Below are 12,328 nucleotides of genomic sequence, written 5' to 3'. Positions count from 1 at the left end.
AGGTTCCATTATTGTTTATTATTTATGATTATTTTCCTACGCTAGGTACACTGAATCGACTGAATCTATCACTGCATTCAGATCGGTGTAACTGTCAATAATTACAAATGCTCAGTGCATTCACTCTCTCTTATTTCAATGTTATTATTTGGTTTATTCACCAAACCATGTATATGGATTATTAATATGGTCACAATGAAGTAAACAAATGCTAGAATCAGTTAAAAGAACAATGAGTAAAGCACTTAAAGTAACATTTAATTTTAATAAATATACTAGAAGCACAGATTTATATAGAATAACAAAAATGCTCGATTTAGATGAATCAATTTACACAGAAAAGGTAAAGATGATATTTAATATGAAAAAGAATAAAATTAAGACAAATATTAAATTTAATTTCAACTACAATATACATCAAAGAAATACAAGAGCATCAAATAATTTAACTTGCGAACAACCTAGGACTAACAGAAAAAGAAACAGTTTTGTGTATACAGCAATAAAGTTCTACAATTCACTTTCTAATGACCTAAAAAATATACAAAACATATACGTACTTAAAAAACACCCAAACAAAACAGTTCTTACAGCCCGGGTGACGAGTGATATGTGATGTTATTTTATCGAATTTTTATTAAAACTATTTGTGCCATAATATTTTATATCCCCTCATACCAGCACTTTTGCTGAACGGGAATATTTCATACAAATAAAATATGTAATGTAATGTAATATGTAAAGTTAAAAACTTTGTATTTTGTCATAAATAAATAAATCTAATCTAATCTAACTTCTGAGTTTTGAGAGTAGGTACTTGAAGAGGTATAAGTCAAGGTGCTTTGGTTTAACTATTAACGAATCAACAGTAGGCAGGGGTAACTCGAGATTATTTTTTGAGCTGCAGATCAGTTCAATGGTTCACCAAATCACTGCTAACGCGCTGACTCAGCTGAGATGAAGTGTTGGGTCCACGTGCAATTTGAACAAAAATGAACTGTTAACCAATGTTTAAAATAAATTTTAATTCAATGTAATACAATTTCGTGGTATCATTAATTACATTATTCGGAACATCAAAAGTTTTTTTTCGAGAATGCTGCACTAAAATGATCGTCAACCCTCTTGTATGAAATTATATTTGCAAAGATATTATTGCTGTTGTTAGCCACATGTTTGCGGTAACTAGGCAGACGATAGACACTGAGCTACCGACAATAGCTACGGTTATCAGTCATCAGTTTTATCATCTTGCTATCCATAATATATAATAATAGTTACTAGATACTCCACCCTGATACTGCAAAAACCATTAAAAATTAATACAACCTTCGGTCAAAGAGGATTGGCCTACTACTCGGTTAAAGTGTACAATCTACTTCCATTATCCAAAAGGACAATTAGTAAGTACTCACAATATACAATTGCTATTAAGAAATGGATAGTGGAGGTGGGTTGCGCACAGATCGATGAGTGGATCAAGCCAAACAGGTAAAAATTTGTGTACTGTTTATGAAATTTGGTCTAGAGGTCCATATGAATTGGTTATGTTTTTTATGATTTTTTGATAATTATGTTTTTATTTTATTATTTTGTTAACTTTGTTAAATAACTAATTTAAGGCATGTTTCACTTATTGTAAAATGTTTCCCTCGGCACGGGACACCCCAGCGAGGGATCATTATTCTGTATAAAAGAATACAAACATTGTAAAAGTATAAATAAAGAAATAAATAAATGCTCTATATGTTTACTTTTTATACTTTTTGTTCCGTTGTCATGTACCTTCACAATGTATTTGTTTTGTCAACTTTTTAAAATCATTTTTAAGTTGCTTGAATTTTATTTGTTCATGTGCTTTGTAGCTGGAAGACGTTTGGTAATATTAGCTTCCATATTATCTAAATGAAATTTACCATAAAATAATTATTTGCTTAAATTTCAACTGCAAATGTCAATTGTAATTTAGCTCATACATATTGTTAAAATTTAACATAGTTGTAAACGGGGAACTCGAATCCCAATCCCAGCTCTGTAGCTACATGACGTGTAATGCTTATTGTACCCTTGAGGTGACTTTCACAAAAATGGCGCTATAAAAATTATCCAGAGTAAATCAATGAAATAATAAGCTTACCTTTTAAATCGCTTGAATACACTCCTAAAAAAATGGTCTGCATTTTCTCTTAGTGTAGACAGTCTGCTGATTTTAGTATCTTTAAAAAATGAAAACCCGAGGAGAAAGCCACTGAAAATATTAAATCAATGTTAATAATGTATTTTTATGTACATATTTGTGTAAAACTACTAAACGTCAATATCAAAGGTAAAAAGGCTAAGACCGATATGCCTCCTACAGCCAAAATTGAGTTCTCTAAACTGATGTATGATAATTAGACATGTCTTTCCGATATTATCAACATCTAAAATAAAGCAAATATTGCCATTAAATCATGTTTTCTTTTTGCAAAAAAAATAACATGAAGAGTACACGATATAAAGGATGAATATCGAAAAAGGAAGTTTTGAGATAGAACGTATTTATGTTTTCAAACCTCTGGACATTAAAATATGTACCTCAGAGGCAGACGGATGCAAATCCTAATGTCAAATGTTCAAAAAAAGCCTAAAGAATCTACTTTCTCTGGGTGATTTCTAATCATTTGTAGCAATAATTTATATTTCCAGTATCCTAATACATTGGTTCTTTCATTATGAGACTTACGTCTCTTCAAAATCAATGGACATGATCATAAACTAGATACGAAAATCGAAATGTCATTTCATCAAATTCTGAATTCGCATCCGTTTGCCTCTGAGGTACAGAAATAAACTTATAAATATAAAGGAACCTGCTTAATGGAAATGCCTAACTGTTCTTTATAATGCAAAATGGTTTTAGTTATTTATTTTATTCAGTTCTGTAGGATTATAGTAGTTGAGGGTCGGAGTTCCAACCCCAGTTAGAGATTGACAGAGAAGACACGAGGTTGCATTTTATTGCGTTTGTATTACATGGCGAATAAGATACAGCACTTGGTTGTGTATTTTATTTTGTTGTCCGGTTGGAAGAAAATTCGTAAACGTACAAAAGTCAAATAAATTTTTAAAAATAAGGTTCAAGATTCCCACTTACCCGATACAGAAAAATGTATCAACGACGAAATGAGTATTTTGCAATACCATGGTAACTTTGTCTCCCGGATAGTGGAGGTTTTGTATTCCCTCATATTTGCTCAAAGCAAATAAAATTATATGCCCAATCACAGTTATGAACATCGTGCTAACTCTGAAACAATTTATTGGTTCGTAAGATAAACATAAAAAAAAAATACTTGTACATATCGTGCCATTATCGCCAAAACATCATAACTGACAAAAACAATAATTTACGGGAGAATATTTCTTCTTAATCTCCCAGTTAAGTGCATTAACGTGCTCTCCAGGTTCGAATGGCTGGTTAAAAAAGGCTGGCTAAAAATAGCGCATAAAGACACGTGCCTTTACGCATTAAGGTCAAGTATTCTCAACGGTTTTAGATTTTGTACACTCGGAGACATCTGTTCTTGATGAAACAGTAGAACATAATGAATTAACTAAATTATCGACACATTAACGGTTCAAATGAGAGCTATATTTATGAATTATAATGTGTATATGTATGTGTGAATATATATCTATGTATTTTCATGAATGTGAAAGAAATAGGTTGTTGAGGGTTGGAGTTTCTACCTCAGTAAGAGATTGTGTGTTTAATGCGTATTTATTACACGGCGAATAAGATACAGCACTTGGTTGTGTAGCGCGAGCGTAGCGGCGATGATGGGTTGAAGAGACTGCACTTGAACTACATGCTGGAACTGTGTGACTTCGTCGAGCTGGACTGACTGACTGTACTGAAATTGTTGGGCTGACTGACCGGCGTTGCCACGCCCTGTAGTCTCTTTATAGGCAACGTTCCTTTGTAGTTCATTTCTTCATGGTAAGGACGATGTGAATGTACTGCAGAACGATGCCCTCCGATTTCATGTGCAATACTGTTAGAGCTGCTGTATTGGATTCTGTCGAAATTGATGTCATTGCTTTCTTCGGTCATCACACTATTTCAGGTGAAACATTTTAGCACATGTGTGTCATCGATTATGGACTATGAAGCCTAAAAATGCATTGTAAGTGCCCCGACTCAATACAGATTTTCTAGCGAGTCGGGGCAAGTTCACAGGCATGAGTTGTTCCTATAAACTGTATATACAAGATCTTTTACTTCACAAACATCAACAAATGAAAGAATTGAAGGAATGTAGATGTGCAAATATGGGCAGAATGATGTACATATACACGGTTACTAAAAAATAAAAATATTTGACATTCAACATGCATCAAAAATGCAGGGTCGACAATTTTGGGAGTCCGCTTTAGTATTGCGTATTATTTTTTGTCAAACTTGGTTTGTTGTAATATCTGATCCTTTTATTAATTTTATTATTTTGCGGGGGTTTTATTGTTTATTTCTTTTCTTTGTGTAATAATACTATTGTTTACGGATAGAAGAAAATGCGTTTTACATTATTTCTCAATTTACGAGCATATTCTTTTTTTTTTAGAAGGGAGTGGAAACGATTTTAAGAGGCTTTTATTTAGCAATAAAAAGAACAACGCTGAAGAAGTATGTGTATACCTTAAACCGTGAATTGGAAGCAGCATATCTTTGTCGTGAGAAACATCAAAAACGTTCCTCATGTTGTCTCCCATACTAAATGCACAAAGTAAATCCCGCACTGTGCTCAGTTTATCATATCCAGACTCTGAAATACAAGACATTAGTATTGTTAGTAACGTGTCAACAAGACATTTTTTTTTAATTAAATTTTTTTTTTCATGTCTCATAAATAAAATTAAACATTTATACAAAAGTGCTTTGACTGTCTAATTAGAGTTGTTTACCCTGTTTTATGACAGTGGAAATATAAAACCAGTAATTAATACACAGAATGGAAAGACCAAGAAAGATATTGAAAGGAGGGTTAGTGCCGGGAACAGGGTGAACGGTGCACTGAAATCTACTTTGGAGAACAAATGTTTATCGCTGGAGGCTAAACTAGCAGTTTACAATGGAGTTCTAGTGCCAACTCTAATGTATGGGAGCGAAGTATGGAATTGGAAAAATGATGATGAAAGTAGGTTAAATGCTGTCAAAATGCGAATTCAGCGCAGGCGAATGTGTGGTAAAACGATGTATGATAGGTGCACAAATGTTGAAATCCGTGAACTGTGTAAAGCTGAGACATGCATTATCGACAGAATCAAGGAAGGGGTGCTGAGTTGGTTTGGACATGTAGAGCGAATGGACAGCGAAAGAACGGCTAAAAGAATCTACGATGCGAATGTTGCTGGATGCAGAAAACGAGGAAGACTGAGGAAGACATGACACGGTCAAGTCCATCAAATACTTGAAGATAGACATGTCAACAGTAAGAAAAATCGGCGTGCGTGCATGAAAAGATGTTTGAATGAATGTTAGAATGGAAGCGAGGTAAGTATGCAAAGATGGAATGATATGGCGTTCTATCCTCTCTGCCTACAGGGGTAGGGACGGGGAAACAGCGTGATGGTTTGTTGTTGTTGTGGTTGTTTATACATAGAAAAAATAAAAATAGTAGACATGGTAAAAACAAAAAACAGTTAAAAACATACTAAAAGAAAAAGTAAAATAAAAATAATTCTTCTTTACGTGTGTATGTCGCTGAACTCCTAAACGGCTGGAACAACTTTGATGAATTTCTTTTATGTGTTTTAGTGAGTCTCTAGATGGTTTGATGGTGGAGAGTTACAGCGATAACATTTACTAGATGTGTAAAAGTAGATATGTTTAGAATTTTACAAAAACATGTACTTTTTATGAAATTTATGAATGAAAAAAAAATTTTTTTTAAGTAAAAAAATCATTTCAATTCAATTTTCAGTCGAGTGGTGAATCAATCAAAGACAAAGATATTTTGATTGTATAATATTATCCCTACGATTAGATAGATTCTAAGTTAGTGGCAGTGTGTAAGTCTTGATGGTGAGGTAGTAACCTCGAAACTGGTCGTCATATAACTTAAAATAAAGCTGTTTACACAAAGTGTTTTTTTTTTATATTAAAAATATATATATGTATTAACCGTTTGTAGATTTTGATGACTGATTCGTTGTTTGCGAAATTGCATTGTTATTATCATCCTTTGCCTTATAAAACCAAGCCCTGTAGATAGTGCCAAGTATATTTAGCAACAGTAGCAGTCCCGTTGAAAGCCTGAAATAGAACAGAAAATTCATGTTTCATCTTCTCTTTGTACATAGAAAGAAATAAAGAAAATGATAAAAAATATATCTGTACCTCACAGGCAGACAGATGCAAATCCAAACGTCAAATGTTCAACCAAAGCCTAGAGAATCTACTTTCTCTAAGTGATTTCTAATAATTAATAGCATTCATTTGTATGTTCAGTATCTTCATACATTGGTTCTTCCATTATAAGACTTACATTTCTTCAAAATCGATGGACATGATCATAAACTGGATACGAAAATCTAAATGTCATTTCATCAAATTCTGGATTTGCATCCGTCTGCCTCTGAGGTACAGAATTATATGGGGAGCGTCGACCTCGGGTCAGCGACACATCACAATTTTTTTTATTTTATTTGTTAATAGACTATTTAACTAAGCCAAATAAATTTTATTTCATTTTTATACATAGTATTATCAGCACTATGATTTTTTAAAGTTTTGTATTTCTGAAATAACTCCGCATGTGACGTCGGAGGTTCTCTTCCGCTTATTCTCAATCAGTTCCACACGTTGGTCCATTGACGGCAAGCATACCGGAAATCTTCCATAACTCTCTTATTATTGGTTGAATCATATGAACCAGTGACATCGTTCAAAGTATCTCCTTGACTTCACAAAAGTCAACAGACGGAAGAGTTGAGGAAATGTGGATGTTCAGACATAGGCAGAATGGTGAATGTTACACAGTGTGTAAAGTGGCTACTTAAACCAGCCAATGACAGGTCACAAGCCCTGTAAATGCCTAGACTGCCATATTCCCTTCTCAAAAATGTTTCCCTCTCTGTTAAAACAAATTTTAAAATGAACAACTCCCTAGGGAGGAAATCCAGCCAGTCTGCAAGCATTTGGACATACTCAAACATTGTTGTTGTTTGTTTTTCTTTAAATGTTTTTTTATTATTTCTTTCATTCATTTTCAGGAAACTTTGCTCTACAAATTAATGCTCCAATTTTTACAGCGTGCAAGAAAACATTTATTGTATCCAATTTCTCTCTAGTAGGGCTGAAGTTCCTCATTGTAATTATTGATACGCGCAGTACAAGCTTCGATCCAGAAAGCTACCACAGATCTGACAGTCAATTGTTTTGATATGAAATCTTGTTTCAACAACTACTATATAGTAGTGTATAATACAACTATATATATCAAGAGGCAAAATAAGCAGTTCACAATGGAGTCCTGGTCCCGACCCTGATGTATGGGAACGAAGTATGGACTTGAAAAAATAGGGATGAAAGTAGGCTAAATGCTGTCGAAATGCGATCTCCACGGCGAATGTGTGGGTTGAGATCCATGTATTATGAAAGGCTGAGATAAGCATTATCGACAAAATCAAGAAAGGAGGTCTGCGTTGGTTTCGACAAGTAAAGCGAATGGTGATGGAATGAGAAATAAAGGAAGACCGAGAAATACGTGGCATGACCAAATCCAAGAAATAATTGAAGATGGACATGTTGAAAGTCAGAATAATCGGAGCGCATGTATGAGAGGATGTATGGATGTAGAGAAAGCGAGATCTGTATGCAAAGATAGTGATGTGGCGTTGTTCTTTCCACTTTGCCTACCCTTACGGGGAAACAGTGTGATGGTTTTGTTTGTTTTATATTTCGTCATCCCTGAACTGTCATCTGAAGTGTGAGATTAATCACCTCACCTTCCTGTAACAGATGATAAAGATGTACTTCGTTTGGTTTACCAATGCAGTGCCCTGTGTACCATCTGGTGCAGATAATGATGATGATGATTTACTAATCTAGATATTTTTTATTAATAGATAATTCAAAACAGGTAGAACTTTTTGGGAAACAATATGGAAATCTAAGTAGAGCTTAGCTTATTGGCAGGTTAAAGAGGCTGAATGTTTGCATCCACACCCAGGTCAATGCATTCATATATCAATTTAAGGATTATTTTTTTAGGTGCCTGCTGCTGTCCTGACCTGATCGGCTTATCGTGTAAGGGATCAACCTCTTCCTCTTTTTCCGTTCACGCCACCGACACCAACCAATCACTCCAGGCTATCCTAATTGGAGAATGCGCTTGATTCCTGATGAATTGATTGACGGATCCTCTAACTTATACTTAAGGACAAGATTGAGGGATAGCATGAAACTGGAAGGCAAACGTCTTAGGTGCCCAAAATAAGAGACTAGATCGGAATGAGGTATGTGGAAAAGTTGTTCTTGGCAGTGCATGACAGAGAGGCTACTTTAAAAGTGATGCCAACGTCAAAAAAAAACTATGTCCTACCAAAAAGTCTGAAGACTTTAGTGGGTAACTAAAATCATCAAATGTAGCTTTAAATATAATTAATAAGCGCTGTTCTGCAGCACTGAAAGTAAAAATAACTTTTGATAAACACTCACCAAAATGGAGCATACTTCAAGGACCAAAACCAAGATGTATCATCACTAATCTTCTTTACATCTTTCATTACAAGTGTCATATTGTATAGCTGTTGGTGGAACAAGATCCTTGAGGTAAAATACTCCTGCAGATGTCCAGATATTTCGAACTCCGAGCATGATGAAGGTAGACACAACCCCAAAGTCACCAGATCCTAAACATGAACATTTAAGGAACACTCCCAAACTACCAGAAGTCAAACTAAAGGAGGGGTCATGGGGTCTACCACAAACTCTGAATTCGGGCAAAGAAATTTCAGGTTTCTGGACCCCAAAATATTCAATATGTTACCCGAACATTACAAAACCATGACCCAAATTCAATCAAATAAATTTGTAATAAAATGGTTACTGAATTTAGGTAGAGAAAAATCGGAAAACTTACTAAAAAATATTCTAAAATAATAAATGGTATACATTTATATATATTGTATAACTTTATAATAAATTTACTAGTAGGTAGTCATGTTATTGTTTATTTTTGCATAAAAATGTCTGCCTTAAAACAGGTTGTACCTAGTTAGGCAGACTAGACATAATCCAGAGAAATCTATTACCTAAGTAACTAAGTATGTATGTAGTAGATAAAGAAATTGTATTTTTTGTTAATAAACCATGATTATTATTGTACATGTATATAAATAATTTATTACTGGTATAAAATGCAGATTATTCAACTCTTGCATAATGGCAATACTCCCATATTTGTGCGAATCCTGGAACCTTTAAAACTCAAGACAACAAACTTCCGAGTTTTTAGCGTAATTGCTTAGGAGAAGGCGGTTCAATTTTATAACTAACATTGAAACATGGGGAAGGTCACAACAGCCTACTAAAAAGAGTTTTATGGGTGTGCATTGGTGGACCTGGCTTAGACATGTTCTATGGATGCTTTGGGAGTCTTAACCCAGGTTTTATCTTCCTCACACTGTCAATGACGATCGTTCGGCTTTATTTGGCAGAACTGCGGGACGTGAGATTGACATGGGAAGAGGTGATAGTGCTGGCTGGCGATAGTTTCCTTGAGGCGTCTGTTGATGTCCACATGCTCCACTTAGGAGCGAATATGCAAACGGAAGAAGAATAAAAGACGAGTGATGCTTATTAAAATAATTTAAAGAACTGAGAGAATCAATGTTCCCTGTCAAGCATTATAATATGTGAAATTTTTTTTGCTACTTTTTAATTTGTCATCATAAGAACAATGTTTTAAGTTGGTTGAAGCTGATTTAAGGTGACCATTTATAAGATGGGTGAGCTGATTTGAGGTTAAATGAGAAAGCTGATTACGGATTACAATTGCAGTTATTTATTAAGTAGTTACACATGGGTTACATCCTATAATTCGTACAGAAGGAATTTACAATAGCAAACACTGATGAAGAGCTTGCGGTCAGGCATCACGAACTGTCAAGATGAATACCATTTGGCATAGTCAGAACAGAGGCAGAATAATACATATTGTTCAGAGTGTAAAGTAGCCCCTCAAACCAGCCAATGACAGGCCATAAGCCCTTTAGATGCCTATATTTTCATATTCCCCTCTCAAAAGTGTTTTCCCTCTCTGTCGCAAGAAGTTTTATTCTCGATAACTCCCTAAGGGTGGAATCCAGCCTTGTTTACATAAATTTGGACATGCTTAAAATATTTTAAATAATTTCAATTTGACTCATGATTTTTTACTACAATCATAATAATTATATAACGATGCAATTTATTTTTACGGCAGGTAATGACCTGTCATAATAAATCAATTTAAAATACAAGAAAAAAACTATTACAGTATCAAAATTTCATAAACCTATTGATTTTTAAATGTGTATGATTGCACATTGATCTTACTGGTAATTATGAAAAAGTAGCTAAATATCAACAAGAGTCATAAAAATATTGTCACCGGTTAAATTATCTTTCAGCACTTTTTCAATAAAGGCATTTCTCATTGGTAGGTCTGAGGATCTGCTGGATAAGGCAACAAACAAAGGAGTCTTGACCCTTTTCTGGTTTTAGTAATTAGTTTGTTCAAATGGGAATGCATCACTGTGGCAGAATGTGGAATAACTGGTGAAAGTAATACGGAAATGGCCAAATTTATGTTTTAGGTGTTAACATAAGTTGTTAGTTTATTTCAAAATGAGCAACAAAAGTTAAACAAAATGGTAAAGTTTATGTCATCCGAAAGAAAATTTTCTGCTTAATACTTACTTACTACCATCATGCCATATCTCTGTAGGGGTAGGCAGAGAGAATGGACCACTACACAAGTCTATCCTGGCATACATGCCTAGCTTCTTCTACATTCATACATCCTGTCATACATGCTCTTCGGTTCTGTCTGCTTTTGACATAACCAAACTTAAGATTTAGGCTTATCTGATCATGTCACGTCTTCTTTGGTTGTCCTCCTCTCATGTTACCATTCATTTTTGCCATATCTACTTGTTTCACTATTCTTTCATCGTCCATTCGTTCTACGTGACCAAACCATCTCAGAGACCCTTTCTTAATCTTATCAATTATTTTTGTCTCAGATTTACACTCTCGCCTGATTTCATCATTCGTAACCCTGTCATACATTAATTTCCCACACATTCGTCTAAGAGATTGCATTTCAACCGCGTTCACTCGGCTTTCATCCTTCCTCTTTAAGTGTTGGGATTAAAACTCCATTGTGCGCTGCCAGTTTAGCTTCGATTGACATATTTTTATTAGCAATTACTTTGTTTAGTGCGCCATTCATACTGTTGCCCGCATTCACTCTCCTTTCAACATCTTTTTCTACTCTTTCATCTCTTGAAAACATGCTTCCCAGATACAAAAATTCTTCTACTTGTTCAATACATTCGTTGTTTAAATTTATTATGCAGTCAGTCACCTCACTTCCCCTTTCAAATACCATCACTTTTGACTTACTTTTGTTCATCGCCAATTCTCTCTCCAAGCATACATTATTACACTAACATTTAATACATAAATCATAAAGCTTTACACCAAACATTGATTCTCTCCATCCTTTAAATTATTTTTATAAGTATTACACATCTTTTGTGCGATCTCTCAGGATAAATCTTTGTTTCAATCTTTAGGTGCAACTGGCCTAAGGTGTTTCATAGACATAATCGTAATGCAAAAAGTTACCTCATCTTCCCAGTAAACTCTGCTTAGGATAGCCGAGTCGTGTCTGAAATATGCTGCATAGTAAGCAATGGGGAATGGAGGGGTGCTATCCAAGAAATGGACAACTCTCGAAGGATGGAGTTCTGTCTTCTTATTAGACGTATAGACCAAACATTGGGCCCTCGACCCCAACCAGAAGGTGCCGCCCCAATAGAGACCGGACTGAGGTATTCCGGAAGCATCTAACACTGTAAGACGATGAAACAAGATTAAACAGGAATGCTGAGATACGACATACACAAATATAATACCAGACAAAGGCAAATTAAGAGCAGTCAATATTAGACAATGTACTAAACTTAGGATTGTAGAAATAAAAAAAAATATTTGAATGACATGTGAAATATGTCAATAAAATTTCGGACACCTACAGTCCTCCTTAGAACCGGTTTCCCTAGTGAAGAGACTCTT

General features: G+C 34.6%; 1 protein-coding gene across 1 annotated transcript in view; it reads right to left on the bottom strand.

Moving 5' to 3' along the window:
• LOC148274533 (nose resistant to fluoxetine protein 6-like) overlaps positions 1-12,105 on the bottom strand; it is a gene marked incomplete at its 5' end in the record, with an annotated part of 30,192 nt that extends 18,087 nt beyond the window's left edge. Inside the window, 6 exons of the mRNA XM_088236973.1 lie at positions 2,138-2,248; positions 3,137-3,289; positions 4,679-4,805; positions 6,165-6,295; positions 8,702-8,895; positions 11,879-12,105. Of these exons, the coding sequence (XP_088093099.1) occupies positions 2,138-2,248; positions 3,137-3,289; positions 4,679-4,805; positions 6,165-6,295; positions 8,702-8,895; positions 11,879-12,105 (943 nt within the window). The remainder of the gene's footprint in view (positions 1-2,137; positions 2,249-3,136; positions 3,290-4,678; positions 4,806-6,164; positions 6,296-8,701; positions 8,896-11,878) is intronic.
• Positions 12,106-12,328: the final 223 nt, after the last annotated feature.

The sequence above is a fragment of the Micrasema longulum genome, unplaced genomic scaffold, assembly GCF_059751315.1.
Source record: "Micrasema longulum isolate JH-2025_06_02 unplaced genomic scaffold, ASM5975131v1 h1tg001627l, whole genome shotgun sequence".
Taxonomy (NCBI): domain Eukaryota; kingdom Metazoa; phylum Arthropoda; class Insecta; order Trichoptera; family Brachycentridae; genus Micrasema; species Micrasema longulum.
Note: the sequence above shows the minus strand (reverse complement) of the source record. Positions and strands in the feature narration are given on the sequence as shown.